We start from the raw sequence: 27,318 nt of genomic DNA on the forward strand, positions 1-27,318 counted from the left end.
TGTAGTCCACAGCTGTCTATGAGGCTGCACCCTGACCTCGAGGAGATAAGAAAGTTGGGAGACCCTCAGTCTGTGGGGTCTAACAGCCACTGTAAAAAAAAAAAAAAAAAAAAAAAAACTCCATCTCTCTGCTTCATGAATTATTGAGATATTGGCCTACAGCTTCTAAAATATACAGGAGGGTGGTCTGTCTCTCCTTTCAGATTTCACATACTGTCTACCTCGTCCTTCTGTCTGTCTTTCTATCAGTTTCTCCTCTCACTTTCTGCTCTCCTGTCTCTCTTTTTTATTTATTTTTTCTCCCTTTTAGCCCCCCTTCTCATTCAGATTTGGCCTCTTGCGCCAGCGAGATCGTAAATCAGAACACAAACAAAGCCAAAGGAAGAAAAAAAAAGCAAAACAGCATCAGAGAAAGACAGTTTGTTATTGACTTCATAAGAGGCTTTTCTTCTTCACTTGAAGAGCAGCATCTACCACTAACCAGCTGTCATGCATTTAAAAGTTGTCAGGGATAAATTCACGAGTTCTTGTGTTACATCAGATGCTTGTAATGCACACAGCAGTAGGCTGGCCCTTGAAATGAGACAGAACTCTGGTCTGTCCATTTATCTTCTTTGCTCTCTTTTGTTTTTTCCTTTTTTCTTCTTCTTCTCGATGAAGCAATTGTCCAAGGCACGCTGCTGCTTACTGTGTTTCTTTTGACACGTCTGTGTGTGTGCGTTTGCTCGTGCATGATTATATCTAAGGCAGTTGGCTCCAAACGCGCTGCCCAGTGCAGAATCCTAGCCATAACAAATGAACAGAGGGGAGAAAATAAGACATATGAAAGAAAAGCTGAGCAAAGGAGTGATTCTCTCTCTGGCTGGTGGAGATCTGTATTGTAAGCAGTTTCAGCTGTCAGCACTTCTTTGAGCTACCTCAAAGGGAGGAGGAGGGTGAGGGGGTGGGAAATGTTGTAGTTTTATTTTCCCCCTTTTGAGGGTTCCTGTTTATTTGTACACGGCGCTGTTTATTTTCGTGGTTCATTTGATTTTTTTCTCTTCTTTTTTTTTCACAGACACAGACAATGCAGAAGGGAGAGTGAAGGGATGTACAGTAGTGTAGTTTCAGTTCAAGAAGAAGTTGTCAGGCTTCAAGCCTTTGGGGTGGGGCTAGGGAATAAATTGTCAGCCGTCCCCTTTCTGTTCTCCAGCCCACCCCCCCGACTCTCCCCTTTACTCCTCCGACCCTCCCTCCTGCCTCCCTCCCTCATTAAGTATTGATGTGGGTAGCCATACTTGCCATCTCAGCCTATTAATAATGCATGGCAGGTGCTGTTGATGTGGTCTCTCACACTGAGATTGAGAGAGGCAGGAATGGCAACACTATGCTGCAGAGTAGCTACAGCACAACCTCCGTCACACGGCTGTACAGCTTGGGGGGGCCTCCGTCTGCCCCGGTGAGTTTATGGTGTGCTATGACAGCAGCTCGGAGATGGATATACAAGGTAGCATCTTACTTAATAACCTGGAGCTGTTTTTACATAGAAAACTTCCTTTGTCGTAAACATCTGATGGATGAGGCTGGGATAGTCTATGAGCCTTGTCTGCCACTGCTGTTTTATGTCTGTTTTGTGTTTTATTGAACTACGCTGGTCTTTCAGTGACTCTCAGATGCACTTTCAGTAGCTCATCTGTCTCTTTTCATATCACACACAGGTTCTTCCTCAAGTTCTTCCTGAAGTGCAACCAGAACTGCCTAAAGAATGCAGGGAACCCTCGAGACATGAGGCGTTTTCAGGTGACGCACAACCATATAAAAGCATACAATATGCAACAATAAGGGCCTAACTCTGAGTTGTGTTGTAGAGTGGTGGAGAACCACATTAACTCCTTCAGTATTTTATTGCAAGGCACCAGACACAGCCACAGCATAACCTCACTCCCCCCGTAGAATAAAACAAAGCACTCGCAGGACGTCTCTCCAGGGAGAAGTCCAGAAGCAAACGAGCATAGTATGTTCCAACAGAACAAAAGGATAAATGAAATTGTTCTAAAAATCAATGTATAACCAAATATTCTTAAAGTCTATAATCACAACAAAAAAATATAAATCCATAAACCCGCCATACAGTTGAATAGAAACATTAGAGCTCTTGCACAAACGAAAAATGCTTGCTTCCTTGCTGCATATATGGTTTGACAAACCCCTTTTCTAATCGTCAGGTTTATGTATAAATGATTATTTAGTCAGTACAAATCAACTGAACTTCACTTTTTGGGCTTATAGATGTTGAGCTATCATTCAAGGGGCTTTTTCAGAATTTAGGATTACAATGATGTGGATGACTGAGAATCTGCAGACAATATATATTCACTTTATGGCTTGTATTAAACATGGCTGTAATCTGTATTTTTTATAACAATGGATCAATAACTGTGTAAAATGTAATAGGAGAACACTTGCAGTGATGATCCCATAGCAAATTAGTCCCCAAGTCTGCATTTTTCATATTATCGTATAATTTTAGCATCTCTTAGCTCATTGTTTTGACACTTTTACTGTTTTGGAGGATTATCACTGCTCTTATAGCAATTTTCAGGAAAAAAAACTGCAATCCAACTGTACACTGGCTGCCTGCCACCAAAAAACAACACAAATGCACAGTTGGTGTCTAGCTGATGAACATAATGCAGCGTTTAATAGCTAAAGAGGCTGGAATTTCTGTCAGGAGGTGGTGGAGACCAAAACATAGCTAAAAGGAGAGTGATGCATGACTTCTGGATGTCTAAGTGGGCAAATAGCAGCTTTTTACTGATGTGTTAGCACAATCAGCTTTCAAGGTGTATGCATTTTCACAGCTATTTAAGTATGAGGCCAAAACAATCACTTATTCTAGGTTTAAAGTAACCTAATGTGAAATATATAGCTAAACAAAAACAAAGCAAATAGAGTCCCCCCCTCCTAATAAGCAAAAGACTGCAAAACGTGCTGCTCATACAGGAAAACTAATGCTAAATCTTGCCTTACCTTTTATGGAGAGTAAAAGTGTATTAATTCTACATTACATTGTATTTATTCCCATTAAAATATATAGTTTTGGTCAAGTAGGAGTCATGCCCTGTTCTTAACTTGTTCATGGTGAGCAGAACAACACAGAAGCTATTGCACACAGAAAGCAGCACTATTTTCATCACTAGTTTCTCAATATCTCTTGGTTTTCCTTTTCTCAGGTGGTTGTGTCGACCACGGTGAGCGTGGAGGGTCACGTCCTGGCCGTCTCCGACAACATGTTTGTGCACAACAACTCCAAACACGGCCGCCGAGCTCGAAGACTGGACCCCTCGGAAGGAACACCATCCTACCTGGAACACGGTATTAAAAGCAAGAACTAAACAGCCGGGCTCTCACTCCTAGCTTTCTTTGTCTTCTTCACTTTCTTTCTCTCTCTTTGGCTCCCCTCCCTCCCTCTTTCTCATCCCCTTCCCCCCCATGTCTGGCTCCACACTCAACCTCTCTTCTGTCTCCACTCTATTCCCCTCAAACCTGCTTTCTTTCTTATCTCGCTCCTGTTTCCTCCCCGGATTCTCACTTTCCTCTCTTGTAGGGTTTCTAACTCGAGCTAAGAGAGGAGTGAGTGGTAGCTAGTGAGTCTCTTGTCTCTCCCTTGTGGCTTGCTCCCCTCAGGTCTCTGCCTCTGGGCCTTCTACTCTGCCTCGCATAAGCACTCTATGTGTCTTATGAGGTCTGTTCTGCTTAAAGCCAACACTGGCTTTATTTCCTCGGAGACCTGCTTTTATCCTCCAGCCCTCCATCACTCCCCATCCCTCAGGTTTTCAAACACACCCATGCACACCGTAAAAACCCCATGCACACACATACACACCCCCGCATGCACAGTCAAACCCAAACCTTTAATACTTCATAATGACATGTGCACATGATTTAGGAGCCTGCACTGATTCCCAACTCCCTAATCCAGTTATTTTCTCATTTCGATTTCCCAGACATTGAATAAGAGAAACATATTTTTTTTTTCTTTGAGGAAAGTCAACCTCAGGGATGATAATGACAAAAAAACTAAGAAGGGATTTACATGATGGCCTATACTAGATTGCATTAAGATTGAATGTTATGGTTAAGTCTTTCTAATGACTATTCTCCAGAGGCAAGGTGGACCACTTGTCCCTGCGACTGGTCTCACAGATGATTAGAAAAGTTCACAAAGACGAGACATATTGGAGACATCAGTGAAACTTGGATCTTACACAGAGGGAAGAGTGCATACAGTACAATAACAGATGTTCCCTGTGTCAGAGAGATTTGTTTGGGAATTTCCTCTTCTCTGATTTTCTGTTCTCCTGGTTATGGGACTTAAAAGGAGGAACAAGAGGAGTGGTAGAACAGAACAGAGGGTGACATGGAGACATGCGGGCACGATAAGCACAAGGGGTAAAAGTGCGTGCTGGTGTAAAGAGAAGATCAAAATGATAAAAAAGAAGAGCAGTTTCGATTTTTTTGTCGTTTTCTCTCCCTCCCCTTCTCCGTATAGTGTGTGTTGAGTTTTGTGTGCAGGATACACAACTTTGGGGCCCATTTCAGGCAGTAATAGATGAGCAGTGCATAGAGTTGAACAGATGGCATCGAGGAACACCCCAAAGTATAATCCTATCACATGGATTCACGTTCCACCATCTGGTTAATCCACACTCACACACACACACACACACACACACACACACACACACACACACACACACACACACACACACACACATAAATGCACACACACATAAATGCACACATCCACACATGCACATTGAGCGCACATAATATCAGCGGCTGTGAAAAGGAGGCATCTTAGGCCATGATTACAGCCACAGATTGCTGCTTGGTGAACGCTGATCTCTGCAGGCATATCGGGGGGCTAAATATCATTCCAGCTTGTTGGGGAGGATCAACAGAACAGGGAGTCAGGCAAAGAGCAAAGGCTAGGCTGCAGGGAAAAAAGTCTGCCTAGTCTGAAGTGGATTATGCCGCTTTACAGAATTACAGCATGTCTGACAAGCTGCATATCTGTTAAGGAGAGGAGATTTAGCTTGTATAAACATGTATTTTCCCAATGCTGTTCTTTTCTTCAATCACATCCGGTAATCTCCAAGTCCATAACGCGGACAGATGAGGGCCAAAAGCACATTGAATACCTGTTATTGAAAATGTGGTTTATTGTTGTTATTCCATGTACTTTGTTCGGTGAAATGCAAAGAATACGCATTACAAATGTACCAAGCGGGGGGCTGAAATGAGCCCGTGCTGTGGTCAGGAAGGGAGAGCTACCACATAGATATATGAAACAGACAGCTGAGCAAGAGCTAAGTGTTTGGTTAATGAATCCGATGTATTCAGAGGGCAGAGCTACTGTTGGCTGTGCTCTGTTCCCCGGTCGCATGGCCTTTGATCAGACACTGAGCACACCTGACATTTACACGCCCGCACGCTTTGCCACGTGTCATAAAACAAGCGCACTGCCGCTGCCCTCACACACAGGGCAGGGGTGATGTTTAATAACGGGGTGCGTATAATCACTCTGATTAGTATTCCTCGCTCGCCCCCGACCCCTGGGAGAGAGGCGAGAGGTGATGTATGTGTGTCTCCGTGTGTGTGCTGGTAAAAGAGAGAGACGGAACAAAGAGGGGACTGGTGCCAATAGAAAAGACCTCAGAGGGCTGTCATTAGGTTAGTTAGCATCTAATATATTATGTCTGTGATATTTTTTTTATTTTTCCCAGCAACCCCCAGCATCAAAGCCATCAGCCCCAGTGAAGGCTGGACCACAGGGGGCGCGACGGTCATCATCATCGGCGACAACTTCTTTGACGGCCTGCAGGTCATCTTTGGAACCATGCTAGTGTGGAGTGAGGTCAGCCCACATGTATTTGTATCTGTGTTTACACATTAAATAGAGGCCTTCCTAAACCACTGTAAACTAGTGTTCACTCTTATTTTTTTTTTTCGCCTGGGGTCCCCTTATATTGAACCGGTGTCTTCATGCACCCACTCATTGCAGGTTATTGCCTTGGTTTGGCTCTGAGTGGAGAGCAGCTTAATAAAACTGTTTTTTTCCCCAGCTCTATTTGCTTAATTTGCGACCCCCTCAGGTTAGGAATGACTGTTTTTACATTACGTCGCATACACTTCCATTAGCTGGTTAGCTAATGCTGAAAAGTGACAAAAATTACCTTTTTTATATATGTAATTGTAATTGAATCCATTTGAGAGAACAGGCAAACTGAAAACCACCACGGTGTAGTCTCTTGGAACTTGCAAAACTCGTTTATCATTATTTTCTGGTATTTTATAGCTCAAGAATGTAATCAACTAATTGAAATAAGTAATAAATGGATTAATTAATATAAAAAGCAGTAATTAATTGTATTCCTGTAAGGGCATATCAGAAATATTTTACAATGTGAACAGCAGCCTGCAATCTCATTTCTCTCTGTGGCAGCTCTTATTTCTGTCACATCTCTGCTCACCTCCCCTCCTGTCTTTTATTATGTTACTATCTGCCTTCTTGAAAATATGTGCACATCGTACAGTAAGAATCCCTTTGTAAAGGAGCATCTGCCACATGACTAAAATGTAAATGTAGTGTATGTGTGAAATTGAAGGTCAGTGAGCGGTGCAGCTAAACAGCTTTCTCTTTAGTAAAGGAATAATTCTATAAAAAGCTCCTATATTATCTCGCCGAGAGGTGAGTGGGGCCAGACAATGGTAGAATGAAAGCCTAGCTAAGTGAGCAATGAAAGGGACAGTTAGAACAACACACACACACACACACACACACACACACACACATGCACGTACACAGAGTGCTGGCAGCAGCATTGATAGCTTTTGAGCACTGCGAGCTTTGAGTGCTAGTTCACTATAGCGTGCAGAAAACGAGCACTCAGTGAGGTCTCATCTGTGTTTTGTCTAGTTACCGTTTTCCTTCAAAGACCCTTCAGCGTGCACACACACACACGCATGTACATGGCGAGTGGGCTCATCAGCCACACTAAGTGAGCCTGTTTAAGACACAGTGGTGCTTTAATGTGACTAACGGCAGCTAGACAGCTTCGGCTGACAGACACAGAGACAGGGGCAGCAGAGACAAGCGTATTATACATTTACTTATACTCTTCAATAGGTGTATGCAGAGGAAAGTGTGTTTTATTCATAAACAGCTAACTGCTTTTGAACCCCCTCTTACAGAGTCCATGTCAGCACTGATAACCATCCTAAGCCTCACAGTGACATTGCCTTGGGCTACAAGGCCACCTGAGGGCTTTAGCGCTAACGCATCATTTTCAGGCTTATTATACAAAGAAAGAAAGTCAAAGCTGCAAAGGAAAGGTCTAAGACGAGTGGAGAACAGTCCCCTGAGCACATGTTTAGATATGAAGTTTCACTGCATTAATCCACCTGCCTGCCCTCCTCTGCTTCTCCGTAGCTGATCACCCCCCATGCCATTCGTGTGCAGACTCCACCCAGACACATCCCTGGGGTGGTGGAGGTCACACTGTCCTACAAATCCAAACAGTTCTGCAAAGGCACACCTGGACGCTTCATCTACACAGGTACGATTCATTTGTGGTGCAATCTGAGGGGATAATGCACACCCAATCTACCAACTGCTGCCTTTTCTAATGCGGTTTTCTCCCAGATTCTCTCAATTCAGCCTACAACTTATGAATAAGGCGTTGTGTGGAAAAAAAATAATCACATAAAAATTCTTTGCACACTGGCTTTAAGTTTTATTAAGTCTCACTTTTTGCTATATCTGCTAAAACTGACGTGGTGAACAGTTCATAAGCTGTCATTTCTCCGCACCATTTCTTGAAGACAAAACGTGCATGCTAAACAATTTCAAATCCAATAACGTGACTCAATAATTCAGCGAAAAAGCCTGCTGATCAGAGGAGGAAAAGTATTTGCCCTCTTTTATGAAGCAGGTGAAGGTCATGAGGAGGTTTAACCTTTTGATTAGAGGGATTATTTAGAATTAACCCTGTCGAAGGCGTGATTCAGAAAGGAAGAGGCCCGTGCGAGAGAGAGTGTGTGCATGAATAGCTCGAGTGTTACATCAGAGTGTATCGGTGCAGAGTTATAGCTGTGCGGTGAAAAGAGCGGCAGAGAGAGTGAATGTGAAGCGGTGATTAACCAATGCGAGGCCACAGGTCCTCTGGGAGATTGTGAATCACATAAATCTGTCTGTAATCTCAACCACTGATAGACTTAGGCTGTAAGCCCCGGCTGGAATTGCCAACATTTGACAAAATCACAACTGAGAGAGAGCGTGTGCGTCGCATCACCAAGCATGCATTTTCTGCATGTTGTGTGTGTCCTAATTACTGTGCATGGACCGAATCCATGTCCATGCGTCACAGTTATGACTCGGTTTGTGTACTTATGGGAAAGACTGCGATAGGGTGCCTGTGTTTGTTTGTACATGTGTGTGAATGCATACCGAGCACACACGCACACGTTGACAAGTAACTGCATTACTAAGACAGAGGGCAGATGGGTGGGCAGCCTTTGCCATGCCAGAGCTGTCCAACAGCCCACAGTCTGCCAAACTCATAGAGCTGTGTGTATAGAAGTGTGTGCTGGTGTGTATATGTGTGTACGCAGCCTTTTAATGTGCCAGACATGTGGGAACCGTATGCATAAACGCCCTATCGCTTCCCAGCCCTCCACTCTTTCACCTTGTCACATTCACTTATTCAAAACTTGCTTCTTTGAATGAATTCATCCTCCTCTCGCTCTCTCTCTATCTGCCTCTTGGCTTCTATGGAGGCACATAGAGGAATCTCAACAGGTGAGAGGTAGCAAGAGGTCACCCACTGGGAGCTGAACACATACACTGTGATGCTGCTTGCCAAGCGCTGGCATCTTCACAGTGACAGTCAATCGTGTCGAGGCATAGATCCCAGTTCTACTTTTTCGCACAGTTCACTTCAGCCACTGCTATGTACCCTCAGTGGGTATTTGTACCTCTCACATAGCTCCTTTTTCACCCATTCTTTTTCTCTTTTTTTTCATCATTTTTGCTTTCTGCCAACGAGGAGGAACCTGCTCACATTTGGTGTCTTGAATAAGAGGCGGAGAATGAATTTGGAGCACAAAAAAAGCAATTGATGTGAGTGGAGAGAGGTGGAGGAAAAAGAGGAGAGTGGAGAAGGATGCAATGGAGGGATCGAGGATTACCATGGGCCATGTTGCCCTCCTGGGTCTGTTTGGCACCAGTTTGGGCCCAGTTGCCAGTGGGTACTAATCATGGAGGATTGGCAGCACTGCATGGCAGCTGGCAGCTAGCACATACACACACACGTCCACACAGCCACACACTAGCAGACATGCATATACTCATATATTACATGTGCATGCACGATCACACACACACACACACATGCACACTCTGAATTACATTGGGGACAGCTGGCATTGCTAATCAACTTCTGCTGAGGAGAGGAAAGCGAGCAGCTCACAGACCTAATTAAGTCAACACATACCCAATACTGCTGCTACTGCTGCTTTGCAAACATAACCGACACACACACTCACACTCATGCATAACCCTATCTATAGGTTTATTTCTCCCCCCTTCACACACACACACACACACACACACACACACACCCTCCTCCAAGTGATTATTGATACTACAGAACCAGCCACCGCCAAATGGAAAGAAACTCAGCTGTAGCTCCGGACAGAAGAGACAAGCATAGGGACTTTTGGTGCAGAGGAGATTCAGAGGGAAGCTATTACAGTAATGTGTCCTCTGCCGTCTCTGAGGACTCCTCTGCCATTAGACTTCAGAAAGCTCCAATTAGACTCATCAAAGGCAATTAAGCTATCCACTGATAAGAATAAAAGAATGTTTTTTTTCATTGCCTGCTCTTCCTCTGTCTTTTTATCCCCTTATCCCCCTTCTGTTCCTTTCTCTGCCCTCTGCCTTACCCACCTCTGGGGCTGACAGCTCTCCCTAATCTCCCTCTCTCGCTCTCCCTCTCTCATTATCAGGTCATTGCCTGCCCCTCTCCCCCTCTCCTCCGCTCCCCTGTACAAATGCATCTCCATGTTTGGTTGTGTATCACCTTTTACTGGATTGCTGTCTTTGTAACATTCATCAGGGAAGCTCTGACTTTTCTTTTCAACGTGCAATATAAAGTGATAATACTCCACCAGTGGGGCCTGTGTGTACGCATGCTTGTGTGTATGTGTTTGCATGCGCCAAACGGGGATACTGGCCATAGATTGGGGGAGTTGATGAATCACCCTTGTCGTTCAAAAGGCAATCCCTCCCTCCTCAGTATGCAGCCTTGTCTGCTTAGTGCTTCCACTACAGCTTCTGCTGATATTAAAAGGCTCTGCTGGCTCACATTAAGGCTGGCACCATGCGCGCCCACACGCATCCACTCACGCGCACACACAAACATTAGGGGTAGTTTTTCAGCACTGAGTGCAGATTAGGTGTGTAGGAAACATCACTCAGCTGCACCAAGGAGGAGCAGGAACAGTGAGGGGAAAAGACAAAAGTCAAGAACAGAATTTAAACCAGCTGCTGCTGACATCTCTCTCCGTCTCTGTGTGCCTGCCTCTGCGCTCCAAATTAGTTTTAGGAGTGGAGGAAGGACTGTCAGTTGTCTCTCATTTTGTAGACACAGACGCTGGAGTGAAACACAGATGATGCCAAAGAAAGTGTTGTAAGCATGAGAATGTTCTGTAAAGTTTTGAGCCCCAATCAAACTGTCCCACATGGCGATGAAATTTGCACGTGAGACACATTGAGAAAGACTGGTTTGATTAGACATCACCTGAGCTCTTTAAATTTGTATGGATATCAGATGCTGGTTGTGTTGATACCACAATGTTATAGAAAATCTTTTGCATGTTTGTGTATATAAAGTTAACATAGACTTGGAAATATATTCTACATTCATATGCACATGTAATACACCTACACTCACGCATGAGTACATTCACACATCACAGATGCACAACTGCGGCATGTAGTCATCTGGCAATAAAAGTGGGGTGCAACCACGAGCTGGTCAATTACTTGTCTTGCTCCTATTTGTGAATGCTGTCTTTTATTGAGCTTGGGCGGATGCCTGCTGTTGATTAAAACGGCTGGTCTACAGCTGGAGACAAGGCCAGCTGAGATAGCTGCATACATTCACGTTTACTGCACACAGTCTTAACTGCGAGGAAATTCACACCTCTATTTAAGATTGAGATTAATTTTCTGCACCATGTGGCTTGTCTTCCCTCTTTAGCATGCTCCGTTCTTATTACAGGAGCATCTGCTCCATGATGATGATGTAAATGAATTTCGAATGTAGATTATTTTATATCCTACTGAAATGAGAAGCATTCACCAGAGGCAATGATTTCTTATGTTTTCCTATATCTTAATTCAAGCGCAGCCTTTTCTTCCCGATTTTTTAGAATTTGCATTCTGCCGCTGAGGATCTGTGCTGTCAGGTATTGTTAACTGTCGACAAGCACTTTTTGCAACAGATAATTAGAGCTTAGGTTGTAGTAGTATCCACACCTCCATTGATTTGTAGAATCTCTAATCCCCCCCATCTTTCCCTCCTTCTCCCCCCTCTCTCAGGCTCAGCCTCTCCCTTCCTTTAGGAGCAAAAAGCTCTACTCATCTGTTTTCTTTGTATGAATTTCCAGCCATGCATTAGTCTCCCTGACATGTTCAAGCGATGCTTTATTTAGCTTGTCGGATTCTGCAAATAAACGCAATCTCAGGGTTTATGGAAAAATGGATAAAAATTAGATTGTAAGGTATTGATCTGGATTGTGAGTAGTTGGTGGGGGTGTTGTGTGTGTGTGTGTGTGTGTGTGTGTGTGTGTGTGTGTGTGTGTGTGTGTGTGTGTGTGTGTGTGTGTGTGTGTGTGTGTGTGTGTGTGTGTGTGTGTGTGTGTGTGTGTGTGTGGTGTTGGGGGGGGCAGCAGCAGCTCTCATCTGTGTGAGAGAGGAGGAGGAGGGTGGGGGGGCAGAAATGAAGCCGTAATTCAGGGCTATTGAACCCCCTGCCACTGGCGGCATCGATCGCCAGGCAGCGCTTATGAGATCACACCTGAGCACTGGAGACTGCAGAGGGGAGGGAAGGATGGGGAGTTGGGGAGGAGGGGAGGCGAGGAGGGGTGTGACTTGGGGAGAGGAGGGGGGAGGAGTAAGAAAGGAGGTTGTGATATGATCAGCTCCTTACCCACTGTCTGAGGGCCTGTTAAGGTGTTAACACCAAGCCTCAGAGCCAATTACCTAACCCTGCAAGTACACTACCCACTCACCTCCCCACGCACAAAGTGTTGTGACACCGGAGGAGAAGGAGACAGGGCAACTGGACACTGACTAGAGTTTCCCCTCCTCCTACCCTTCTGTGTTTCCAGGACAACTCCACTGTTCTGACCTCTCAATTATCCCTCCTTCCCCCTCTGTTTCCCTACCTCTTTGCATCCCAAACATCCACCCCTTTTTACCCCACCCCTCATACCTCTGACACTCCTGTTCTCCCCCTCTCCATCCACCCTGGCCTCCTCTCCTCCTTCCCTACCTCCCCCACCCTCACCCCTTCATACACACTCCCCCTGCGGCTCTGTGGGTTATTATAGTGAAATATGAAGCGATGTGGATTCTAGGCTTCATGAAATTTCCATGAGCATTGATCTGATCTGATGTGGGTGATTGCTAGGTGAATCCCTCCAGTCCAGGGCTGTTGCTCATCTATTCATTTATTTATGGCAGTTATGTTTTACTGGCTTTGATTTGCTCTTCTGGAGAGCGACAGCTAAGGATTATAAATATACCTGTATAGGAGAGTGTGCTTTGAATCCTGGAGTGTAGCAGCGTACCACTCCTCTTTCGAGGCAGAACAGTTTTTTTCCTCCCAGCACTAATTCCTGGTGTGAAATGTGAGATATTGAGCATGGATATAAGGGCATAAAAAGCCAAGATAATCCCTAAAGAGACACAGCCAGGTAGTTAGTGGTGTGCGTTGTCCCCCACATACTCCTCTTCTGGTTTATGGTCCTTGAAAACGAGCTGAGACAATATCACTTCCTCCCTCAATTACCAAAATTGTCTCTTTATTTGTAATAGGGGTATCTCTGTATGTCTTGGAGTTTTTATGCTATTGTTCACTCGAGGCTCATTTGGCACATTGTGGAGAACTGATAAAAAATTCATCATAAAAACAAAAGCCTTTGAGATGAAAGAGAGGATGTTGTCGGAACAATCCCCTCCTCAGACTGCAGGCCTAATCCAGGGCAAATCCTCCTTAAGGCTTTAGAGAGATCAGAGAATAGGGAAGTAATGTCAAATATTTGTCCTCAGAAATAATTCATACTTTATTTGTTGCATGTGATCATCTCATTGTTTTGGCTTATTTTATCAGTGGACCAGCTGGCTTGTAATGTGTGTCATTCTTCGGAAGCTGAGCCTGCTTCTGGCATCTCGACTTCTACTTTTCCTCTCTTTGCTTCCAGCTATTCACCTTTCCTTTCATTCACTCTTATGGATTACTGGAACGGTCCGCTGGGAGAGCTGTCCAAATACGTTTGTGTTGCCAAAACAGAGCATCACCTATTCTTGCTCCTGTGCTCTCCTTTTTTTCCCCCTGGTTTGTGTGTTTGAGCGGACGGCTCGGGAGGAGCCATGGTAAAGTCACTAGAGGTCCAGCAGGACAGCTTGTACTCATAGCCTCTAGGGGCCTTTTTCTGGGGGCCGCCTAGTCAGCCTGGCTGCTCAGATGTGAGGCGAGCAGGGCATCAGCCCTCAGGAAACGTCCAAGCTGCGACCCACAGGGGAAACAGACGGACGGCGTAAACACATACAGGCCATTCTCACGCATAATGACTCCTTTTTTCTTTCTCCTTTAACACACACATGCTAACGCAACATACATGGCCGCAAACTCTATGCAGGAGCAGCATCTTATGGGCCAGAAAAGTAGTCAAGACTGCGCTTTGACTCCCCAGGCTGCCCGCAAAAAGAGGCAGAGGGTAAAAGACAGAGGAGAGAGAGAGAGCTAGACAGTACATTAGGAATGAATTATGTGGAGAGAGCACTTATCCAACAATCCTCTTCTGAAGTGTTTGTACTATAAGCCTCAGATCTTCATTGTATTTATTCTAATGTTTAAATATTCATGGTAAATCTTCTCATATTCAATTACCGTAGCACGACCACAGCATGCAGAGAGAGTGCTTTCTCCCTGCTGCCTGGATGATCTGACTCTCTCTGTGTGTGTGTGTGTGTGTGTGTGTGTGTGTGTGTGTGTGTGTGTGTGTGTGTGTGTGTGTGTGTGTGTGTGTGTGTGTGTGTGTGTTTAGCTTGTTCCCCGGAGCGATCAAGCCTTTGTTATATTGGAACCAAGCTCTGTAATTGCTTATATTAGTTGCTGATCAACGCAAGACCACAGGACACACACACACATTTACACACGCATGCACACAAACACACATTCACTCCGCCTGATTCCTGACAGTCTTTTTATTAACCACCAAAGCAGACGACAGAGAGAGATTCATTACATCACAGGCAAACAAAGACACACACCAGACTTAATAGAGAACACCCACATTTTCAGCGTGTTTAGTTTAATGTTGAAATATTCATGTAAAGCTGTGCTCGAGTCACTCATGTCTGCTGTCACTTGTTCCTCCTGCTGTATCTCTCAGTTGCTCTTGAACAGTAGGGGTTGTCATTATTAAGAATCAAGTAATAAATGTTTCTCTCTCTCTCTCTCTCTCTGTCTTTCTGTCTGTTCCCTCTATGCTTAGCACTGAACGAACCAACCATAGACTACGGCTTCCAGAGGTTACAGAAGGTCATCCCCAGACACCCCGGAGACCAGGAGAGATTACCCAAGGTACAGTAGCTTCTCTCCTCTCATGTGTCTGTGCTCATGCTGGTTGCCAAGCGCGATATAGGAATTTGTCTTGGTAGCAGTGGTACAGAGATGTATGGAAAACTTCTTGAGTTTCATAGCACATATGGATGTATACATGGCTCAAGGGCAGCATGACCTCACTCACAGAGGGATAACTGTACACTTGACAGTAGACCATACATGACAGTACGCACATAAACATGTAATCCTATGTCCATGGTCATTTTCTGTTCAAACACTTTATTTGTGCACCGAATGCACAAGCAACTCTATTCATCCTTCCACCGAGTATAAGGTCATTTAGACTGGCAAAGTGGAAGAGGAAAGGGGATAGATGGAGGGAGGAAAAGAGGGGGAGAGAGAGAGAGAGAGAGGGAGGAAAGGAGTTTGAAGGGAGAGAGAAAGAGAGAGGCAGAAGCAGGTTAGGTGATCCATCATAGCTGTCCAGTCTTACCTCCTGCTGGGTCAGTGGATCGAAGTCAACCCCGGGTGGACTTTATTACTTCCAGCACACACACACATCCACAAAGCAGCGTATACACACTCACACACATACACACAGAAATGCACTCACACACACAACCTTCCATGCCTGTACGTGTACACACACACACACACACACACACACACACACACAAACTCAGTGGAGGGAAGTCACCATGAGGCAGAGACGGAGAGCCCAGGTAGATGCAGAAGGAAGATAGAGAAATCACTTGTCCTCGCTGTGTGTCATGTCTGGTGGATACGAGACTTGTCCCAGTGAGTTCTGGTCTTTAGCCTATCAACCCCCTGTATCTCTCTAAATATCTTTGTATCCATCCATCTCTTCTCCTCTCCTCCTCTTTCTCCCTCACTTGGTGGTGTCTCTTTCTCTTCTAAATGAACAGCGGTAGCTGGCAGGCCTGGTTGTTCATTTCAGCTCTATTGATTTGTGCCTTTATTGAGGTAATAACAGTTTGTCGACCACACTTCTCTCAACTGTTGGCCTCAATCATTAGAGAGGGGCAGGAGAGGGGCATATGCTGGCAACTTCTTGAGCTACAAATGTCCATTCATGGCTGGCTACCTTGGCAAAGTCTCCCCACGGTTGTTCTTAAGGTCAGTTTTTAAATGAGATTAAACTGACTGGGATTATAACGTATTCCACTCTTGGCACCTTTTTTGCGAGGGGGATTGTTAATGAACCCAAACACACTGAGGAGGGAACAAGCAGGATATATGCCAATGCATGTTTTATCTCTGTATGTTGTGGTAATGATCCAGTGTCCAGCTGAAAACAGCCCCCATACTGTGCTGCAGCTAATAGTCAGGCAGTCATAGCGAGGAGGGAGCGCTGGGTAGCCAGACTGCAGGGTGTTTAGCTCAGGCTGTGCTGTAGCTGGGGGTCTGGGGCCGGCTAATGAGTGACCGCCCTGCCAGACGAGGCCAGGCTCTGCTCTGGATCAGGTTCCCCTTCCTGTTGACGTCTCTGTGGGCCTGACTTTACGGGAAGAGACCCTGCGCCCAGGAAATGGTCTCCCCTTACAGCAGCAGAGCTTGGGAGGCAACACGGCGCTAACCACATTTATCTGTTTATCAGAATGACTCTGGAGCGCTGCCTAATCGCGTTTAGCTACTGGACAGATCCCTCTGCTAACGAGAGACTGATAGGTACAGACAGAGCCCAGGACCACGGGGGAGTGATTAATAGCGAGGAGGAGGAGAAAGTAGTTCTTAGAGACACAGGTGAGGAGACGACAGATGTTGGAGGAGGAGATGTACAGAGAGTAAGGAGCTGGTGCAGAGAGAGGCCAGAGATGATTTAAATGAAGGTTTCACTCGTCCTCCTGTAGTAGCGTTTCACTCCAGCCGCAGATCTGTTCGCGTCCTAATGCCTCACACTTCCCTCATTTCCCCTCCTCTTCCTCCACCTCCTCCTCCTCCTCCTCCCCCTTCATCCCCTCCTTCCCTTCATCCATCCATCTACCTATCTAGCAATCCCTGGGAGGCATTGGGCGTCGAGGAAAAGTAGGGAGAAGGAAGCGAGGAGCGGTGCATACATACTAAAGAACCACTTACCTTCCTAGGGCCTCTACATCTCTCAATCACCTCAAGCAGGCCTCCTCTCTGGTCTCCCCTCTTTTCCGTCTCTCCCCTCCCTCCCTCCCTTCCTCTCTGCCTTCCACCCAGATAGTGCTAGTAATGGGAGGTTAACACAGAGGCAGCGCTCCCATTATTGAGTGAATTTAGCACCTCGGACAGCGCTCTACAATCTTTATTGCTTTGCTGACCCTCTCGTCATGTCCTGGGTGTGCTCGACAGCCTCCACATGTGCGTGGCTGCGTGTGCGGCTACGCCTCCGTGTGCATGTGTGTGTGTGTGTGTGTGTGTGTGTGTGTGTGTGTGTGTGTGAGATATGAGGTCTGATTGAAAGGCGGTGTGTCACGGAACAGAGAGCACACATGCTCCAGGGCTTGTTCACAGCGAGGGATACACTCAGGAGAGTATAACGCACAGCGTGTGTGTGTGCGCGAGTGCAAGAGACAGAGGGGAGAGAAAGAAACGAGGGGGGAAGGTTGGAGGGGAGGGGGCTGCAATTTTCTGGTTGTCGCGCCTCCAGCATATATCCTGGCCCCGGCACATTAACTTTTAAAAAGGGTTTCGTAGGGCTGTAGGTGTCTACATCACACACACACACATAGAGCCTGGAGTCACACACTCATACACTCAGGGAGGGAGAAAAGAATAGAGCCAGAGCGAGGAGAGAAAGGAGGGTAAGCGGTCGGAAAATGAGCGCGGAGAAGCGGCAACACCACGTTAGGATAAATGTTTGATGTGGGAAATTCCACTCGGCGGTTTTCACCTGAGCAATGATGTTCTACATTTATCACACAAAGTGGATGCAGGGCTATTCACTCGGATCATTACCAGGGTTAATACAGGGCAGGAGACGGGTGTGTCCCAGCTGACGAGCGGAGTTGTATGGTCGTCAACCTGATGATATGTTGTGTTAAATGAGATTGATGCGTGATCATGTAGGGGGGCCGAGATTCATGATCTGGCAGTGACAGAAGGGAGGGAGAAGATGTAGAAGATGGTTGACTGATAGAGAGATATAGGCTCATGTTTTATTCACAGATAACAGTATCTTCTGCTCTCCCAAACTGCCCAGCTAGTAACAAAGAGGTGGGATAGGTCCATTTCTCTTCCTATCCCTTCCTCTGTCTGCCTCTTTCCTCTCTCGCACTCTCTGTTCTGCATTCACAGCATAATGTAAGAAGTGAAATGTAATAAAAGTGACTGAACTCTCTGAGCCGTCACACTCATGATCAATCCCCTTCCTCTGTCTGCGCTTGATTGTAGGAGGTGATTTTAAAGAGAGCAGCAGACCTGGTAGAGGCCTTGTACGGGATGCCTCACAATAACCAGGTAAACACAAAAAAACACCACCACCGACACACATTTCAACACAAACATCAATATCTTCTTCTCAGACGGGATTATGCTTGTGGTTTTCGGACCACTGGCGGCATCAAAGGCGGTGTCTCCGCTGGCCCTGCAGCCCCCTGCTGTGTTCATGAGGATCTGGGACCCACAAACATACACATGGGAATATGTTAGCGCTTTTATCAGCTCGTACGCCGAGGAGGAAGGGAGAAGAAGTACAATGAAAACTAAATGTAGAGGGAGGAGATGAGAATAGTGAGAGTGACAGAGGAGGAGATGTGGGATTAAGGAGGAGGATGGAAAGCAGGGACGAAGAGGCAGGCTAAAGATTTGATGAGTCTGGTAATGAGCATTTCCTCCATTTACTGGAATCAATCCCACCACTACCAGTGACCACTGATCAAAACCACTCAGCCGCTGCTTGAGTTTACAATATCTTGAGTGGAGATCTAGCAATCTTGTGAGGCTATAAAGTCTGCATCAAGGGTATATTTTCTCCTTCTCTTCCTGTCTCTTCTCTGTTGCTAACCACAACTTTTCTCTTTTTTTAACCCCCTCTTCCTCATTGTCAGGAGATGATCCTGAAACGAGCAGCGGATATCGCCGAGGCCCTCTACACAACAGTGCCACGAGGGCACAACCAGCTAGCCAGCCTTGGCAGCAGCTCCGTCCATGCCGGCATGATGGCCGTAAACTCCTTCACTGGGTCAGAGGTGGCACAAACAGCTAATCAGGGTGAGCAACGGGGAAACTGGCAAAGTCACTTTTTTTTCTTTACTTTTTGGGATGGATAGTAAAAAATGAGTGGTGCAATACAGAATTTATTTTTCATGTGGGAAATTCAGAGAGGGTGATTTAGGAGCATGGAGCAAATAAGAAAGCAAAAGGAGGACAGGGGGAGGAGGAGGAGGCAGCGGGAGGAAACGGGAAACTTGAAAGAAGGAAAGAATGACGGTGAGAGAGTGAAGAATGCAGAAAAAGAGAGCCACGGATGGAGTACGATGGAGAAATATGAGTGGGTCCTAGGGGTGTGTATATTAGACTGGGGTCGGCCCCTGTCTGACAGAGAGAGATGTGGGTGCAGTCAGTGGTGATTCATCACATGTATCAGGGGAACAAGAGGAGAGTGGATGGACCAGCCTCTGGATATGTCTCAATAATTCCAATGAGCTCCCTATGTCCTTCATCTTCATCTGATATGAAGAAAACAGCAGATATCAGCTTCTTAGTTTGTTTAGATGAGAATTGGTGCGACGTAATTACTGAAGAGTAATGCGTGAAGACAGCAGTACTGAAGGGCAGCTCTTGTTGCACTAGAGGGTCCTGATGTTCAATTCCAGCTGTTTTCTTTTTTCCTCCACTGTCAGCATGTTGGGCTTGAGGTGTACATTTATAGTCTTCCTTCCTACATTGTCTTCCTTCTGTTAGCTGCTCCTGTAACGCATAAAGCAGAGAAAGGTCCTGTCAGAAATACATGCTTCATTCTTTCTAAATTACAAGAGAGCTGCAGAGGCCTTTTAGTGTTAATTGCCTTATCAATATATCTCATTCTGGAGAGGAGCCAGTAAGGTTAAAGTCCTCTGGTTTCAGCAGCTGGATTGCTTCTAGATCCCTCTCGGATCATTCTTCCTCCGCTCTGTTCATTCCTTTCTCGCTCTGCCGTATGCCACCTAAGATTTTTTGAGAATTTCTCCTGGCTTTAAATGCTAAGTCCATTCGTCGAGCAAAAGGAAAAGAGTACTTGACGGCTCTGCATGTAAGCTTTTTTTTATTGTTTTGTCTGTCATCTGCTAAAACCCCCCTAACATCTCGTCTCTCTCTGTCTCCCTTTCTTTCTCTGTCCATAGGTTTCAGTAGGAGTACAAGCAGTGTGTCCCCTCATGGTTATGTCCCCAGCTCCACTCCCCAGCAGAGTAGCTACAGCTCTGTCTCCACTAGCATGAATGGCTACGCTAACTCTGGCATGGCAACTTTGGGCACCTCACCCAACTTCCTCAATGGATCTGCAGGCAACTCGCCCTATGCTAGTGAGTAAACACACCACATCCTAGAAAAAATAAACAAAAAAACAACAGAGGGTGACAAAATCGCAACGCAGAAGGCAAAAAGATTAAATCGGGGCGCTTTGAACATGACGGAATAAGCCTTTGACAGGAATTGAGAAACTGAGTCGGAAACAAAAATTGACACACGAGAAGAAAGTGTTGCAGTTCAGCTGGCTCATCTGTTTCTTTAAGAGCAGAGTCAAACGCAAATCCCCACTTTATTGGCCAGGGGAGCAGATCACCGAACACCCCCCCTCCCGACACACACACCCCACCACCTCTGCTCACACACATTCACCCTCTACATTAAAGACCCTTGATTAAATCAATAAACTAATTGCTAGAGAAGCAATTCCATTTCAGCTCTTTGATTCCTGGGTGTTAACAAGTATTTTAACAGGCTCATCGGCCCCACACAGACACTTTCAATCAATGGCCCCTCGGCCTGCCTTTGTAGGTCCAATTTTCATTAATTGATTAGTTAGGCCCCTTCATAAATGGATTATGACTTTATTGCAAGGATTTGTCAGGAAGAGCCATAAAAGCTAAGTGTTGGATAATAACAACAATAAAGGCAGAAGCAGATATCAGAGGGCAGGTGAAATACGACTCAGTTGATTGTAAAATCACTGAGGGGGAAAATGCTCTTAGTGTATTAGCAGACAAAAGACAAACCGAGGAGAAGTGGATGGATGGGATGATGTCAGAGGAAGACAGGATTTGGGTTGCAAAAATAACCTTCTGGCCATTTTTGTGTGTGCGTGCGTGCGTGCATGCGTGACTTTGGTGATTGTGATTTACGGTAGCCAGAGTAAATCCAGCTCACAAATATCTTGTATTAATCCTTCAGTTTATTTGCAAGGAACCAAATAAAAATGTGTAGAACTGCTATTCAAAATGTTGCACCACTGTCTTGCATTTTAAATCTTAACATAATTAACCGAAGCTAGTAATAACGTGCAGCTAAGGTCAATAAATTCTCACACTGAGGACTTTCAGGCCTGGTCAGAGTCATGTTTAATTCAGAAAATTCATGGCAAAATCAATCTGTTCCAATGGAAATGCAATGATGATGCAATGATGCAGTGTGTTCAAGTGTGGTAAACTCTGACCCATGAATATGACATACAGCAAAGTCATCCTGACACTGCTTATGTTTACATATTTGCTAACTTGAGAGTACTTTTTGTCCAGTTTAAACAAGTGACAAAGAAGAAAGTTGAACATGAATGTGCCACTTTGTGACATATGGCCCACAACTGATGTTCAAGATAACAAAAAAAAACCCACAAAGAATCTGTGAAGAAATATGTTGCCTTCAAGCAGATGGCAACAGCTCATTTGTTAAATTTATTGGAACCACTGGCTCTGGCTGTTGAAATGTGTTGCTTGGTTATCTGTGATAAAGGTGATGTGGGAGGGCCTTGTTTGTAAGTTGCCTTGAAAACAAATTACGGCTACCGCGCTCCGAGTAGGTGAGGAGCTGTTTACCAACCCACTTCACCCCTTGAGCACAGGATGAGTCATCAAAACAGACTGATCAGAGGAGAATAAAAGGGGCTTTGGGCTGTTTTCAGTTGCAAATTTACAACTAAACACACCTTTTTTATCTTAGCTATGGAATATCTCATTTCCAGGTAATTGCTTAACAACACGAGACATTGCAAAAACAAGTCTGAGCCAGTTGATGAGTCCAAAACATTATCCCTCCTGCCATCATCCATTGACCAGTCCCTTTCTGTTCGTCCCGTCTGCCCGTCCTCTGCCCTCGGCCCTCTCTCTAACTCCCCCTTTTCTGCCTTCATCTTTCCTCCCCGTCCTTCTTCCCTGACATGCACCCTACGACCCCCTTCCTTAAACACCCTTTCCTACCCGTCTGTCTCCTCTCAGTCGTCCCGTCCAGCCCGACCATGGCGTCGTCAACCAGCCTGCCGTCCAACTGCAGCAGCTCCTCTGGCATCTTCTCCTTCTCTCCGGCCAATATGGTGTCCGCCGCCGTCAAGCAGAAGAGCGCCTTTGCCCCCGTTGTTCGACCCCAGAACTCCCCTCCTCCCACGTGCACCAGCGCTAATGCTAACAGCCTGCAAGGTAAGATGCTCAACAAGTAACCACCTTGCATTGATTTACATGAATTTGGAGCCGCAGTTGATGAGCGTAAAAGGTTTTACTCAGTATTATTCATTCTCAGGCTTTTCTCCACCTCTTATGATAACAATTTCTCACTTTTACCCCCACTTCTTCCTCCAATCTTCCTTTTCTTCCTCCTCTTCACTCCTGGTTTTTCCTTCCTTGCCTTCCTTGACCCTCTTCTCCACTCTCCTTCCTCACTGTAGATCAGTCTTTTGTGGACTCTAGCAAGTACTCATCAGCCAGCTCTCTGCAGGGCCTGGCCTTCTCCTGAAGTACGTTATCCCTCTCTTTCGTTTTCTCTGTTTTCTTTCCACCCCACGCTATCCCAGACCGCTCATTTGCACCATCCTGCCCTACCCTTCCTTCTCGTTTCTGTTTTTATTTGTCACTCTTGACTTGTCCGAGAGACAGCGTGCCATACCATATGTGTTCTATTTCCCGTTTTCGCTTCCTGCTTCCTGCCTGTGCTGCAGTGGGTGTCTCAGTAGGGAGGGTGGGAGGGGGTCGTTATGCCACCACGGGTCATTCTGTTCTCCCATTTCCACCGAACGCAGCGCCGGGGCCGTTCGTCTAGGCAGGATGTTGTATGGTGTTGAGATCCTGAGAGAGAGAAATGATGGATGGGAATCTTTATCAGAGCCCTAAGCTAAGCACTTCCTCACTTCCTCTGTCGGCGTTGATGAGCGCTGACCACGGTGACCCAAGGGCCAATGGCCACTGTGCGGGGATCACACCGACACACACATACGTGCACGCACACACACACACCATTCTGTTAATCCCAACAAGCCGGAGACACTTAGGAAATAACCTGGGAATTAGTGGATTGGAGAGAGAGGGGAATCAATAGGGAGCCAATATGTTATATGAAAAATTCCTCCCAGTGATGGCTTCTGTGTAAAAAAAAAAAAAGGGAGAGGGGAAAGGGGTGATGGGGGTTGGTGGAGTGTGGGGAGGTGAAGATGTAGGAGAGGATGATATAAGAAGGTAAAAATGCGAGTGGAGCTGCCTTTGTCGGGCTCATGAGTTCCACTTCCATGTTCGAGCGCGGCGCCTAATTTCATCACCTCTGTCATCCCACGTCACTGCATTCTCCCTCTCTCATGTTTGAATTATGCTCCACGATGCACAATTGGCTTCCACAGTGTAACTGCTAACAATTAACAGCGGCAGCTCTTGCATGAAGCTGTTCAGACGGCCTGTGAAAAGTTGAACGATGCTGTCGCTGCGCGCCAAGTTAGCGGCACAGCGGAGGGAAAATGTTTTGATTCTGGGGCCTCGGAATGAAGAGATAATGAGGGAGAGTCGTCTTTGTTCGCCAGATGCTGGAGCACATTTCTGTTATGTGACTGTTGTGATGACAGATGAAACCCAGCAATCACATGACTGACCTCTCTCTCTCTCTTTGTTTCTTTCTTTCTTTAACCCTCAATCTCCCATTCGCTCCTTCTTCCTCCCCCTCTTTTCCCACAAAACAGCGATTCCTGGGATGATCGTTCCACCCATGTAGAGGATCTGGGATAGCTGGAGATTTGGGAATGTTGAGAGGAAAAGACACAGTAGCGGAGTCTGGCGAGTCTCTGTTATGTTCCGGAGCTGAACTGAAGGAAGTCAAGATAAGACGCAGGACTCTGTTAAACTCAGGCCTTTCCATTGGGATTTCATCTGAAGGGATAGGGGAGGAGGAAAAAAAGGGGACAATATGAACCTTTGTGATGTTATTTCCCTCTTGGTTGAATTAGTGTAGCTTCTCTGACACCGCGTTGGATGGAGTGTATAGAGACTGATAGTTTGCCCACAGTGTGACACTGACCTCATGAAAAGAGCATTTATTTATCTTTGTGTTTATGCCTGTAAGGTTTGGGTTTGATTACTGGAGGCCCCACGCCATCTCGCAATCCGTAACTCGCACAAACAACAGTGAAGTGTTGGTTTGACCATGAAGTTTACGTAACTTCTGTCACAATAGGAGATGCTTTCTTCAGCTTAGCCGGCTCGCTAAAACCACATAACAACACACTGGCCAAATGGAAACAAAGGTCAACAACACAGAAAACAAAGAAATACAGAAACAAATAAAATCAACCTTCAATTTTGCTGCTAATTATCCCATAAAACTAAAATGGTCTATCAAAATCGCCCTATGCTGTTTCAACATCAGAAACCATGCCTTTCTTTTTTCCTTTTTTTTTCTCATTTGGTTTGTTTGTTTGAATTTTTTAACAAAACTGTGAGGATTGAGCTGTTTGCAATATGCTTTTTCTGCTTGTCTTGTGAAGAAAAGCTGACGATTTTAGCCAAAATTGACATTTTGTCTGAGATTTTAGTGAAGACTTGAAAAGCCAGAGGATGTGTGCGTCCAGCCAGCACTGTACGGAAGGAGTCTAGCAAATAGCAAATTAGAATAAATGCGTGATATATGTGATATATTTTTGTATATAAAAAAATGTTGAATTTTTCATTTGACATTTCTTTTCTTTTTGCAATAGCTATAGTTTGAAATGTAAACATTAAATGTCTTAAGGCAGCTTCTCAGTACAGAAGATAGATTTACTGTGTGTTGTCAATATCTCATCTGCTAAACATGAGAAACATGGATTTGGATACAAAAAGGGGATTCCTGTAAAATATCCTATAAATAATGTATTTATCCCTTGTATTTGTACATTGACTCTCACCCTCGTTTAGTTGTGTTGTGTAAGTTTAATACAGTAAGTGAACATATTTCACAGTGTTTTGTTTCATTATTTACTGTTGTCTCTCACTATTTAAATGTGACTTTTTAAAATCTTTTTTGTTTGTTTGTTTGTTTGTTTGTTTTGTATGTTGATTGTTTTGCATTGGTATACCATGCTTTCATTTGTTGATTCAAAACATGCCATTGTCTATTTTTGTATTATTTGTAAGTTAATAAAAAAAATCTGTTTTTTTCCTTATGAAAATGTTTATTGTATGGCAAAAAAAGTAGCATCTTATTCAGAGTATTTGGTTGAAGTAGATTTTTTAAGAATATAAACACACATTAATATATACTGTAAATCTATATCTTTTTGTTTGAACTCTTTGAGGCTTTCAGATTGATACTGTTCTTGAACTGATAATATGCATGGGTTCTTCTCTTGAGTGACTCTTTTTTTGTGTGTGGAAACCAAGAGAACTAAGAAATTGCTCTGTTTTTCTTTCTTTGTGTTCCTTTTTTTCCCCCCTCTGTTCTTTCTTTTCCTGTGTTATTTATGCCTGCTTACATACTGTATCTATATACTCTTTTTTTCTGTCACTGTAATCTTTACCAGCAGTCTAGATGCCTTAACAATGCAAACCCATTCTTCATTCAATCACGTGTACAGTTTTCTACCCTCACCACAATTGTCTATTGCCACAGAGGAATTCATGAGAACTTGGGGACAAAGCACAAACCCACTCTGTTTGGTGGTGAAGCCAGACTAGAACACAAAGAGCCATAATTCAACAATCACACACACCCCGATGTACTATAATACTACAGCAATGGCACGCTTTGAAGGACAGGCAGAGCAGGCCTGTCTCAGCTGTGCTTGCTGCACGTTAGTGTTCACAGAAACACTTGTGTCTTTTTTGTAGCAATTATGTAGCCTTTTTTTAATTAATTAATGGAGTCATTTCAACAGCATGACAGTAATATTTCTCAAGAACCACGGGATCACAACAGTTTGAGCTGTTTTAATTGTAGTACAGAGGGGCGCACAGTGAAGACAAGCACTGTCACAGCACAATTTTAATCTCACACATGGAGTCGTAGGTCTGACTCCAGTACCTGACAGCTGATTCCCCCCCACCACCAGTCCTTCTCTCCCTGTATTAGCCTTTGCACAATGCAGCTTCATTACAAGCTAAACAGAACAAGAACATGTGACGAAGCATGAAAAGGGAGCTCCTTGGCCCATCAGCCATTTCTGTAGTCTTTTCTTTGTGTCTGCCGTGTGTCTTCAAGCTGTTGCTGGACAGAGAATAGGGCTTTTCTCTCTGCTTTTCTTTTTCTAGAGCCTGGTTTTGTTAAGTGGGTAGAAAGGACCGTTTTAACAGAGGCGCCTGCTGACAGACGAGTGTTTTTCAGGCACTTGTGTGCCTGTGCCGGTCTGTGCCGGGGCGGGAGGGGCCGCAACATATCTGTTTCAAATGAACTACAGAGGTCTGTTGTCATACAATGGCATCTTTGTAAGCAAAGTTCCATCCTGAATATGAATATCAGTAATGGGTGACAAAGTTTTGTATTTAGGTAACAAACAACAAAAAAAAGATGCAAACCAAATAGCTGGTGTCTATTTTTTCCTCTGTTTGTCTTTGACTGCAAATACACTGAACAGCTCTATAAGGGAAGAAAAAATTCTACTGTATAGATTGTTATTGTTTTTGATGAAAACTGAGCTGTAAGATAACTTTTGGACTCTCACAATGTTGAATTAAAGTTACCTCTTGTCTGTGACTTTGTCAGGTGTCATTTTATTTTTAAACGTGACTCATTATGATCAGCGAGCAAAATTGTGATTCATTCAACCCATGGAGCACCGAGGAGGGTGGTTATTACGAATCTCTTCTCTTTTTTGACCGAAAATGTCCCCAAATAGCTGACAGGCAGTTGACTAAGAATAGAGAAGGACTGGCTTCGACTAATTCCACAGGTCAGAAACAGGCCTGCATCCCTTCCCCCGATAGGCTCCTTTCTCTAATGAATCTAATTCATTAATGCATTACTGATGGCATGGTGAACATGGTTAGCCTGACAAGTTTCCTCCTAAACA

At 44.9% G+C, this 27,318-nt stretch overlaps 1 protein-coding gene across 5 annotated transcripts in view; it reads left to right on the forward strand.

Annotated features, from left to right (window-relative positions):
• ebf1a (EBF transcription factor 1a) overlaps positions 1 to 27,002 on the forward strand; it is a 55,685-nt gene extending 28,683 nt beyond the window's left edge. The window contains exons 7-17 of one of the 5 annotated variants that reach the window (XM_023298144.3): positions 1,698 to 1,779; positions 3,213 to 3,354; positions 5,769 to 5,899; positions 7,475 to 7,601; positions 14,830 to 14,918; positions 18,282 to 18,347; positions 18,938 to 19,100; positions 20,213 to 20,392; positions 22,301 to 22,498; positions 22,744 to 22,812; positions 24,019 to 27,002. In XM_023298144.3, coding sequence (XP_023153912.1) covers positions 1,698 to 1,779; positions 3,213 to 3,354; positions 5,769 to 5,899; positions 7,475 to 7,601; positions 14,830 to 14,918; positions 18,282 to 18,347; positions 18,938 to 19,100; positions 20,213 to 20,392; positions 22,301 to 22,498; positions 22,744 to 22,811 — 1,246 coding nt within the window. In that variant the 3' untranslated portion in view covers position 22,812; positions 24,019 to 27,002. The other 4 variants (XM_023298146.3, XM_055016606.1, XM_055016608.1 and 1 more) reach the window with 4 other exon arrangements.
• The last annotated feature ends 316 nt before the right edge of the window (positions 27,003 to 27,318 follow it).

This window comes from Amphiprion ocellaris, chromosome 13, assembly GCF_022539595.1.
Source record: "Amphiprion ocellaris isolate individual 3 ecotype Okinawa chromosome 13, ASM2253959v1, whole genome shotgun sequence".
NCBI lineage: Eukaryota > Metazoa > Chordata > Actinopteri > Pomacentridae > Amphiprion > Amphiprion ocellaris.